The sequence below is a fragment of the Carettochelys insculpta genome, chromosome 1 (assembly GCF_033958435.1).
Source record: "Carettochelys insculpta isolate YL-2023 chromosome 1, ASM3395843v1, whole genome shotgun sequence".
In the NCBI taxonomy this organism is placed as follows: Eukaryota; Metazoa; Chordata; order Testudines; family Carettochelyidae; genus Carettochelys; species Carettochelys insculpta.
The window spans coordinates 311,974,349-311,986,654 of NC_134137.1; the positions used below are offsets into that span (position 1 = coordinate 311,974,349).

The 12,306-nt window shown below is 42.0% G+C and overlaps 1 protein-coding gene across 6 annotated transcripts in view; it reads right to left on the reverse strand.

Moving 5' to 3' along the window:
* CPSF6 (cleavage and polyadenylation specific factor 6) overlaps positions 1-12,306 on the reverse strand; it is a 50,071-nt gene that overhangs the window by 25,617 nt on the left and 12,148 nt on the right. For all 6 annotated transcript variants that reach the window (XM_075013088.1, XM_075013116.1, XM_075013106.1 and 3 more), the window contains exons 2-5: positions 10,655-10,864; positions 8,340-8,443; positions 6,269-6,414; positions 4,819-4,992 (exon numbers count right to left, since the gene is read on the reverse strand). In XM_075013088.1, the coding sequence (XP_074869189.1) occupies positions 4,819-4,992; positions 6,269-6,414; positions 8,340-8,443; positions 10,655-10,864 (634 nt within the window). The remainder of the gene's footprint in view (positions 1-4,818; positions 4,993-6,268; positions 6,415-8,339; positions 8,444-10,654; positions 10,865-12,306) is intronic.

Consider the following 12,306-nt stretch of genomic DNA (forward strand, 5'->3'; position numbering starts at 1 on the left):
TTTAAGTACAGAAAAGTAATTGTAAAATCATAAGTATTGTTAAGGAAAGTTAAGGCTGGGTGTAGCACCAAAATCCGCCTTCAGTTCTTTTCTAAATGAATAATTTTCAGTTTCAGTGTTGATTTAAATGTGAATGATATAGAGAAGTGATTTTGCTGTATGATCATACTTGGAGAGATACTTAATCATGCCCCACACCACACACATGGTTTCTCTTCACTGAAGTATCAGCTTGAGATATAAGTTGAGTGTTGCCCCAGAATCTGAGTCCCATCCACACAAAAAAAAAATTCTAGCTCAAGTGAGGAGGAAATGCTTTAAAAACTTGAGCTAGCTGGCAAGTTAAAGATTGAGTGCTATGATGTTCAAGCTAATATGCAATAGAAAAAATAGTTACTAATCTTTTGAGATGTGTTACTCATGTGCATTCTATGCACCATTGCCAGAGACTTTTCCCTCAGTGGTATCATCCAGCAGGTTGGCCCAACACCCTCTGGAGGTGCAGGCTTATGCACCGCTGTCAGGGGTGCCATCAGCACATACATTCTGAATTCCTTCTTACAGGTTAATTCTTACACAGGAGTAGGCTGGGTCATAGAATGAGCATGAGTAATACATCTTAAAAACAACTGTTATGAAAGGCTAGTAACCATTTTTAATTTGAATGCTTGTTCATGTCCATTCCATGTTAGATGACTTATTAGCAGTAGCCAAAGACGTGGGCTAGGAGTTCATAGTCATGCTGACTGCGACACTGTTCTTTCAAAATTGGTATCATTTCAGGCCCATTGGGTAATGATACAGTGGGATATGAAAGATGCACTGGCAAGCAGTTTGCACCTCTGTAGGTGTCTTGGATTGGCACCTGCACAAGAAATGCTGCTAATGAAGGCATGGCAACAAAGAGCTCTCCGGACCTGATGCAAGGTTTGTTTATAAAAAGTGAGGACATTTCTAATGTCTGACAAGTGAAGCCACCATTCCTCAGAGTTCTTGTGAGGTTTCAGAAAGACTGGTAGGAAAATGTCTTGGCTGTTATTGAATTGTGACACTCCTTTGGTAGGAAACTTGGATGGGGTGCAGATGGACCTTGCCTGGGCACAGTGGTCTGTAAGGAGAAGTCTGACAAAGGCCTTGATATCAAAGGCCCCTCTGGCCAAAGTGATCAGCACTAGAAAGACAAGCCCCCAAGACAGAAGTATCAGCCCAATGTTAACAGCTCAGAGAGAAGCGAGAACCTTGACAGAACCAAATGTAAGTCCCATGGGGATGGGGGTTGGCTCGTAGCTAATGAGAAGCTCTCCAACCACAGGAGAAAAAGTATTGTCATCTTGCTGGAGAATGACGACCTGCTATTCACAGGAAGACAGATGGCTGATAAGTGCACTCTGATAAATGTGAGGGCCAGGTCCTCCTGGATTAAGTGGAACAAATAGTCCAAGACAGAGTGGAAGGAAGATCGAGATGGAGAGAGAGCATACCGAGAATCCCAAAATGAGCAGCGCCTCCACAGGGTTAGGAAGGTAACCCTGGTGCAAGGCTTTTTTACTACTTCTACCTTCTACTAGTTCTGAGATGAGCTCTCCACCTAGGTCTGACATGTCCAAGACTAAAGTTACCTACTGTTGAGGGATAAAGAGCACCTTCACCGTTATTGATTTCTGGTCTTTCCACCAGTCCAGGAAGGCCACGACCAGGAGAAGGACCATGCACTGAGAGTCCATGTCGGATCTGCTTGGAAAGGATACTGGCGCTAGCCACATGTGGAGGTGTCTGAGGCACAGCCTTGCACATTGGACTATGAAAGTACATGCCACTACATGCCCAAGTAGCTTCAAGAAAGCCTGAGCTATCAAGATTGGTGGTCTATGACACTAGATAACAGATCTGAAATGCTCTGGAATCAGGCCGCCAGCAGGAAGCCCTAGCTTGGGTTGAGTGGAGTACACCCCACCGAATTCTATTCTCTGAACCATGATAAGAGTTAACTTCTGTTCATTTATCAGTGCTCAGAAGGGGGCTCAGACGATGCTGGTCCTATTTTGTATTTTAGCCTGCAACTGACTCTCGATCAGCCAGCTGCTGAAGTACAAATATACATATGTGCTGCCTACCACCACACATTTCATGAAAACCTGGAGGGCAATGGCAGGTAGTGTTGACCAGTGTCGCCTGTAACACACGCACTCGTGCAGCCACTCAGGAGAGACTGAAATGCTGCCCAGCAGATTAGCAGAGTGCCCACAGCTAGGTTTTATTTCTACAGCTGAAGCATATTCATGCATGCTTTGGGTCACAAAAAATTTATTCCACACACGGATGGAAAAGATTAGAGGAAACATTGGTGCTGACTCACTGGACCTCTGCGAACAGTCCAGTGAGGCCACATGGAACCTCAGTTTCTTGAGATACCAGTTGAGGCGATGCAGGTCCAAGATGCTTTGGGCCTTTAGGATTAGGAAATAGCAGGACTATAACCCATTCGCTCTCAAGCCTTTTGAAACCTCCTACAAAATCCCCATTCACAAGAGGGGTTTAGATGAGGAATTACTCACAAGAAGGGTCCTTGGAGAGGGACAGGGATGAAGGGGGGATACAAACTGAAGAGTGTACTTGACTACTGCTGTACTCAGAACCCAGCAGTCAAATGTTACGTATGACCATGCAAGGCTGAAGGAGAAGTCAGCACCTATGTTAGAAGGTCCTGACATCATCCTGTGGAAGCAGGCTATAGAGTCCCATGACACCCACAACTGAGGAAAGGATCTTTCCTCTTCCCCCACTATACCTGGAACCAGTGCTTTTCTGTGCCAGCAGAGACCACCAGCGCCTTGGCAGTCCTAGCCTAGGATTGACTGAAGAGATGGGCAGGGAGCTGACTTGAGTACTGGTACTTTTCTATTTTAAAAAAAAAAAAAAAAAAGGCACCGTCTGGAACACCTCCTGAATGTCTGTATCAGAGCTGGAGTCCAGAGCCAAGTGGGAAGGAGCAGCAACCTATCTTTCAGGAACCACCTCGTAGGAACACTGGGTGGGGGAGAACACGACCTGATACCAAGAGAAATCCCCAGAGGTCCCAGTAAAGCCACTGCAAAGGCCAGTGATCTTCTGGCCATGTGTCAGAAGGGTAACTGGAACCGAAGTCCACTGGCATAGGCTTGGTACTGGTGGAGGGCTTTTGGATGCATATAAAGCTCCCCTTTTTACTCAGGAGTCTTCCTTTTGAGATCACCTCTGAGCAGTACTCCATGCAGTGCCCAGATTCTGGCGACTAACAGCAGACCAGAGGTGACAGACAATAGGTTTAGGGATAGCTTACTCCTAGAAGGTGCTGGGAAGGAGCCTAGTGCTCCTTTTTCTCTCTGGCTTCTAGTCACTGGAGCTGATAAGTGTCCCAGCAGAGTTGGAGTGACTGAGAACAAAAACAGTCTCCTAGCCTCTTGAAACACATCCTGGGTCAATGGAACAGTCAGACCACTGGTATCACCACAGTAGCATTCAGGTGTCAGCACCAGATCCCACAATGGACTCAATGCTATAGGCAGAGCTGATAGTGCCATCAGAGGCACAGGAGTGGAAGCCCAGCACCGATCTCATTGTATTGCCTTCTCCACACTTGCCTTTTATATACATCAGCCAGTGCCCACTGTCTGAGTGCTGCTTTTGTGCTTCCTCTGCAAAACCAAAGTAGGCCAATGGTGCTAGGAAGAGCTTAGCACTAATGCCAAAGTGCACGGTGCAAAACTTGAGTGGCTCAGCTCTAAGGATGGTCTGAAAGGCAAGTCCCATGAAAGTGCCTTTAGCCTAAAGTCTCTGTCTTTTTAGCATGTGGTCTGAAGACCAGCAACTGTGCTTCACGTGAGCCTCTGCACAGTACTTCAATCAGCAAGCATTTCAAGTAGCTGAAGTGCAGATTACTCATAAGCAAAAGTTTGCAGCAGGAGACACAAAGTTTGAAGCCCAAAAACTGAGGCAAAGTTCCCATGATGACAGGAACTATCTATTTACACTAAATGCAGCAACATGAATTATAAAAAACTGTATATAACTGGGCTACGATAACTAAGAAGGAAGTTAGAATCCAAAAACCACAGGGAATAAAAAGCCCTGCCAGAGCAAGAGAGGTCATTTCAGCAACCATCAAGGTGGTTAGGAGGAATGGAGATGTGTGACCGACAATGCATCTTATACTGGCGTATAAGCACCTAGTTCCAGAGGGAGCTAGAGCCAGCCTGACAGATATTACTAAGGGGAAAAAAATTCTGTGGCAACGAAGCACACAGTGCACATACACCTAACAAGGAACGGACAAGAGCAAGCATTCAAAGAAGAATGCAGCTACACCATGCAGCTAGAGATTAGTATTGCAGTGATTGCTCTCACTCAAATGAGGCTAACTGGATAACTTGGACTAATGAAGCTGCAAAGACAAGCCCATACAGAATGGTGGGGCACCTATAATTTTTCAGTGCAACTATGATTTTAAAATATATTGTTACACTAAATAAAGTTATCACATTAGAGATTTTTGTTGTAAATACTATTAAGTTTGTTCATACTCATGCTCCCACTTCTCTGGAGCCTGAAAATACCCCTTTGATGTCAGAAGTTGGATTTCCCTATGCTGAACAGTGACACAGAGCTCCCACAGTACCCTAAATCCCAGTGACAAAGTGAAGACATTGTAAACAAGTATGTCAGATCCAATTCTCTGGATCTTTGCAATTCCCAAACCAAGTTAGAACTTATGCTATAAAAATAGATGGCTATATTAAAAACTGAAAGTGGTAAGCTAGAAAATTAAACAAAGGTCTTTACCTGGAAAAGGAGGTGGTGGCCCTCCTGGTCCTGCAGGTCCAGGGAATCTGTCCCCACCTGGAATGCCACCTGGAAAACGGCCTCGTCCTCTGTTATTTGGTGGAAATGCTGCACGTGAGCCACCTCCTGGAGGACCAGCTTTACCTTCCCCAGACATCTGGCCTGATTGTGTGGCTGCAATGGGAAAGCACAAGTATATTATCATTCCGTAACATGAAAGGTTCCCTTCCTCTCCCCACAATCCCTGACAGAGTTCGTTTTTTGGGGGGAGGAGGGTTGTGTGTCTGTGGTGGGGGGATGTGGCATTGCTATATACTCTTCAATAGTTGCTGCAGTAAAGCTGAGTACTTACCCTTCATATTTATATAGAGCATTTCATGCATAAATCTCAAAGTGCTCTATAAAGCAGCCTTCTCCCTATTTTACAGATAAGGAAATGAGTCACAGACAAGTTATGTGACTAGTCCAAATTCCTTCTGATTATCAATGGAAGAGCTGGCAATTGTGTTCAGTCTCTTAATAATCTGTCCCATGCTCAGACCATAAACCAAAGATTGCTATATATGGTCTGCAGACCACTGGGGGTCCAGAGATAAAAAAGTGGGTTCTCAAACGGTGCTATGCTTGTGTCAAGATGCTTGCAGACCACATATTCAGATGCTTCACTAAACAGAGAAAAGGAAGGGAAAAAAACGCTGGGAGTGTGCAAAAGGACCTGAATACCCGGAGATGCCTGCTTTGCTAAATCTTTTAGGGACTCCACTGCTACATAACATGAAAAGTAAACAGACATAATTCTCTGGGCCAGAGCCAGAAGTGGCTTTGAGCTGTCAGCTAGCAATGAGTACGGCCTACCCAAAAGGGTGGGAAGAGAAGCACAGCCATTTTTATTCTGCCTCTATATTTGTTTCCCTTGTCCCTTTCCTCCTGCATGTGGAGAAGGGAACCAAACATAGCGACCAAATAAAAGTATACTACAAAAAAGTTAATTAATATTTTTACTGACATCATAAGTTCATTGATGACTTTTAAAAGTTCTCTGCTACATGTAAAAATGTGCTTCCCATTACACAGTTTTTATTTCTTGGCCCAACTACTGTATGAAATACAAAACAATGATATCCACCTCCCTCTGTGTCCTGCAACAAACAGAACCACCCAGACACCAGCCTTTAGTCCAATTTGCCTGCAAATGTCCACATTATTAATTTATTTTGTTCAACCTGGTTGAATTAATGCTTTCACGCATTTAGAGTTTTTCAAAGAACTATAGGGAAAAAACCACAGAAGTATTGGGAAAGCTTGTTATAAATTGTTGGGGCTAACTAACCATTTTATAACTATTTGGAGTCATACACGTTATCGTGGAGTGACTGCACATTGCAATACCTATCCTGAAACGGACCGTTGTTCTTTAAACTTACGATGCCACTAAGAAAAGACAACTTACTTTTCCTTGACTGCATTTCAAACTGACTCAGAAACTGTTTATTACATGGAGTTACAACAGGATTTTGCCCATGCAATTCCCTTTTAGGCAAGAGATCCATCAACTTTTTGGAGGATGCTTCAGATCCTACACCTACAAGGGCAAACCTAAAAAGAAGGGTGAAAAGTTACATCAATTTCTTGCATCAGAAGAGCCTGCCTACTTTCCGCAGAAAGGGTCAATACATGGCAAGCAAAAGAATGTCTGTCAAAAAAAAATCTCCTCATAAACTTGATTAATTCATTCTTACAGCTATGATTTGTCAAGAGAACTCTGAAGGCAAGAGAAAAGAATGCTAACTATAAAATTGAACTCAATTTTTGCATCATTCAATCTGAAATGCCCATGAATAGGAAAGATGGGAAAGTAACTTTTCTTCTGCTAAACCATAAAGTATGCACCTGTTTATGTGCCATGTCCACAAAATGTAGATCCTTCGTTTCAAATTTCCAATTTTTAAACATACAGTAGACCCCTGACTTAGGCATATTCTACTTGCACGTATCTTGCATCAATGTGAATCAAAACTAACAATCAAATAGAACAGGACACCCTGAGAAGTGTGTCATTCATGTGTATGAGTAGGATTCTGGAGGCTCGCATAGTCTCTGTGACACCATCAGTTCTTCTTTTAGGCTGCTACAGAACCTTGACAGCCCTGGTCTGGGAGACGGCTAGAGCAAAGAGCCCTCCTGGCAGCTCCAGCCCCTGGGACCTAGCTGGGGCGGAACCCCAGCAGACCCTTGGCTGAGAGCCAGGTAGAACACAGGGCTCCGCCAGCAGACCCAGCCAGGAACCCTGGCAGAGGTTTCCCCAGGCCTGGCTGGGTCTCCAGGGCTCAAGCTGACAGCAGAGCTTTGCACTCTGGCCGACCCCCAGCCACAGGGATGGCAGGCCATTCAACCCCGGAACCTGGCTGGGGCTGCCAGAAAAAAAAGCATTGGGTCCAAGGAATCCAAACTGTGCCTATAGTTGCGCAAAATTCAACTTAAGCACAATTTCCCAGGAATGCAACGTAGGCGTAAACTGGGGGTCTACTGTGCTTCTAGTGACTAGCCTTGTTAAGAATCATTGCAAAGATAAATTAAACAAATGGATTATGGAAAGTTCTCTCTCTCTCTCTCTCTCTCTGAGAATTTCAGAGCAGCTCAAAAGGAAAAGAATGAATATTTTCTCCTCTATAAATTAATATTAAGGAAATTTATTTTAGGTTTTGGATACCTAAAATTAACAAACAATCAAATTTAGTCATGCTTAAAAGGATTTTTAAACCCATCTTTTTACCAAAGGACATGATTTCCCATCAAGAAGCCGTATTTGACAAAGCTAGCATAAGTCAACAGATTTCTCTTTTCCATTGTAAATTAAATCAAAACTGCATCCTGAAAGCTAGTTCAAAAAAGTTCTCTTGCTCTCTCTCACACACACAGACAAGTGAGTATAATCCAAATACTCAAACAGCAAATAAACTAGACCCTTGAACTCCTTAAGACCAAATCAAATATTATTTAAATCACAAGTGAAACAGTCAATTTGTTCACATCACAAAACTCACACAATTGACCATTTCTAGTCAGCAATAGACATGCCCTGGAGTCTCAGGTGTATTATTAGTAAGGACTGAGAGGTACTGGCAGAGCTATGCAAAACAAAAATCGAGAAATAAAAGGCTAAGAAACCAAATTTTGAAAAAGATCTGTCAAAAAATGGTATGAAAAAGCATTCACATTGACGAGGGGTTAAAAAAATTAAGAGCGCACAGTCTGAAATCTAGGAAAATAAAAGCGTGTGTAAGGAATGCCAATATCACAGTCTCATTCAGGAAATACTGAAAGTTCAGTCTTGTCTTCAGAACTTATTTCTGTAACTGAATTAGTCGTTAATGTGAAATAATAAGAGTACAAAACCTTTGCTAGACATTAGCTGTCCAACAAAAGTGAACTCATTTCTAGCAGTGGAAAACACAGACCAACCATGCTCACTGGAGCAGATCAATGATCACCAGTAGAAAAAGTAGATTATAAATGCTTACCCCTTTGACTGGCCATTAGCACGGTTTTCAAAAAATTTTATCTCCAAAATATCATTTACTCCCAGTGAATGGACTGCTTCAGTTAAGTCTTCATCTGTTGTCCACTGCAAAACATTTTTATATTCAACTTTCAAAACACAGTAAGATACCAGTTTTCCTTGGCAGTGGCTACACATGCCCCTCCCTTTCGGAAGGGGGATGTAAATGACATAGATTGGAACTGGTTAATGAGGCACTGATAAATATTCAGCACCTTATTAGCATACTGGCAGCCAGTCATGCTTCAGAAGTGCTGCTTTCGAAACAGAAACGGGCCATAGACACAGGCACTTCCAAATAAACCCCCGACTTTGAAATTCCCTTATTCCCAATTCGTATATGGTACTAATAGCATGAGACATGTATCATCAGCCCTATTACATAGTGTATCGTCTTAAAACTCCATTTGAAGAAGTTCTGTTTTTATGACCAAAAAAAAAGAAAACTTACTTTCAAGGCTGCCAGGCCTAATCTGGCCAATTTCAATAGTCATGTCTGTTTTATACTTCAAAGAGTGCAAATTTGTCTTATTTAAACCAGATTCAGTAGTTTCTATCAGCCCCAAATTATACATCTATGAACAAAGTCAGATTTGGACACCATTTCAATAGCACACTTCATTTTCAGATGTATTAGCACATTTGTATTCCTTATACTTGGTGTTCCATACCAGTGCCACAACTGACCCAAGTTAAGTTACTTTACTAAAATCTCAAACTATGAATCTGATGTTTTTTTGAAGCTTTAAACAGCTTTTGTTTTAATTGCTGGTGACACATGAAAAAAACAGAAAGAAAGAGTAAGAAATGAAGAGTTTATCAGACACTTCAGTGGGACATGGATATGTGGCTTCCATCAACATCTAAATCTGCTATAAGCATATTCTTAAGGCAAACATTATGCATTTCTGAAGTTAAACTCTTTCATCCTGATCTTAAGTGTGCACCTGTAGTTGGAATAAGAAGAAAACGTTTAACTCCAAAGCTTCATAAAATTTCAGCAGAGACGGAACTGCACGTGCTAGTTTTTAAACTCCTTATTTAAACCCTTCCCCCACCCAACATACACTAGGGATATTAAACAGTAGGTAATCTGGTAACTGAGTAACCGCTAGAATTACTGTCTGTTACTCAGTTAACCACTCCTCCCCATCCCACACCCACCGCTCTGCATTTAAAGAGCTAATGTGGCACACAGGCAGGGACGGAAGCTGAGCCAGTCTGTGTGGTGGTTCTGCATTTTAAATAAAGAGTTGCAACAGGGGAAACTGACTGATCTGGGTGCAAGCAGGGATAGAGGCTGAGCCAGCCACTCCCTAGTTACTAGGTGGGCGGTGGGCGTTTGGCCTGAAGTAACTGGTAGCACTTCTGTTAGTCAGGTAACCACATACTCTACATACCTAACACGTGCACACCCCAGCTTTAGTTTAGAGCCTTGAATACCTTTCTGGCTCATCACAAGCAAACTAAATTGCTGAATCTCATGTCACTTTAACATAATTTTTAAAAAACTGACAATCCTTAAGAAGGCAAAGGCAACATTTTGTAGATGACATCTTAAACAGAACTAGGTGAGGAGTAAGGATACAGATTTAAAGCATACATGGATTTTCAAAAACTCTCAGCATTGGCCTATTGGCCACTGATTTCAATGGGAGCAGAGTTAGACCAACACTGTTTTGAAACTCCCACCTCTATAAACAAGCTTTTAAATGAAGTGTTTCATGACAAATCAGCACCTCCTTTATTTACCTAGAAAGTCCCTGAAATCAAAGTATTGCAGCACTTAAAAGTATGAAGACTACCTGCCCGGCCCCAATCCAGGTTTTAGCAGAGGACGCAATCACAAACTCAATTTTGCATGCAAGGGGGTGGAGAAATTGGTTTTTAGATTAACTGTCACTACAAAATCTGACAAGTTCAGCTGCTATTCTAGTATCTTACACATTTTTATTTTTAAATAGCACACTGCAAGTGAAAAATTAGTGCCAACAACAAAAATTACATAGTCTCTGGAGAAATACAAGTCTGGTTCCTCAGTCTGCAAGTAGCTGAAAATACTACAGACACAACTGTTAAAACAGATGCTTGGAACAGTTTTTTTTTGCCTGGAAAGTCACTGCAATGCATAGTCTGAGCATGAATTCTCAGAGAAACCTCAAAGAACATTACAGTTGTCTTTTAAAAGTAATTCAACTAGGAGTGTGTTTGACTAGCATCAGATTACTGCCCATTACAAACGAGCACATGTGTAACTCAATTCTGAACAACACTTACCCAAGTAAGATTTCCAATGTACAATGCAATCCTCTTTCCAGTATATGTGTAGACAACATTTGGTGCTGCTCCTTTACCTACATCATCTCCAACTGATGGTGGGAGAGAGTCCATATAATCACGGTCCTCTGGGGCATCGCCATTATTTGCAGATGGAGAGATAACATCATCATACAAATCTATCTGATCATGTCCACCATATTCAGCTTCCTAAAATACAATAAAAAATCTGGATTACATATTACCTAAAATACTCAATACTTATTCAACATAAATACTGTCTTAAATATCAAGAGAATTATCAAACAAGGTAACACAGAAACATTCGGGCCTGAAGTGCAACAGCATGTCCCTCCCTCATGAAACAGTTCACATCCTATTTTGATCTACATTCAAACACATGAATCTGATGTCACTAACTTTTGATTTGTACCTTGAAAAAAAATTCCACTAAAATGACATGAAATTAACAAAAAGCCTAGAGTTAACTGCTTAATCCTACAATGATTTCGTTCTACTTTCACAGGAAGAGAAAGAAAACACAAGTGCTATTTCCAAATGTTGCTGATTCACCCCTAGCCTGCTCCCCGTGCCTCATGGACAGATCCCCACCCCCCACTTCTCCACCCACTTGCCCATAGTGCTGGAGTGTGAGGGGTCTCAGTCACGGGGCCACATCTGTGAAGTTTTTTGTTTTTAAGGGCAGGGGTGGGGGGAGTCTTTTTTTATATAACCCCCAACCCAAATAAAGTTCCCCACGCTGGTATAGATTATGGATCTGTGTGGAGGAGTAGGCTGAAAGACAGCCTTTATAGATTCATTTGAATTATCACTTGCCAATTACTATATATTGTGCACAAAAATAGTATATCCCATGGCTCTTAAGAACATAAGAATGGCCATTACCGGGTCAGACCAAGGGTCCACCTAACCCAGCACCCCGTCTGCTGACAGTGGCCAGTGCCAGGTGTCCCAGAGGGGGTGGACCAAAGACAACGATCAAGCGACTTGTCTCCTGCCATCCATCTCCAGCTTCTGACGAACAGAAGCCAGGGATGCCATTCCTACTGCCTGGCTAATAGCCTTTTATGGACCTAACCTCCATGAATTGATTTAGCTCTTCTTTGAACTCTCTTATAGTCCTTGTCATACATTGTTACCCATAGTCATATATCAAGTTATCAGAAAAATCAGTAACAGAAAAATCATTTACACAAATAAGTGAAACACCACAAATAATAAATTGTGCGGCAGCAGTGTTTCTGGGGAGAAGGGAGAGGAGAGGAGAGAACAGAAGCAAATACCTGAGTTTCCACTACTGTTTTTGCTTCTTGTTACTCAACTTTGTGTACAAACTATTTATGTATACACAGTTTTGTTATTTTATGGAAAGTCCTACAAGATCTCAAACAGAAAGATCTGTATACTTCTATAAAACCAAGTGTCATCCATCTTTTTTTTTTAACCAGGGAGATATGAATCCTGAGATGCTAAAGCTTCTGAAACAGTTTCATAACTTAAAACTAGCACATATAAACTCAAATAAAGTTTAATAGAATGCTTTTTGACGCTTCTAAAATATTTGATGACTCCCCACTCCTTAGGGAGAAGACTCCAAGACAGTGGACAAAATTGTTTGGCTCACATGTTCC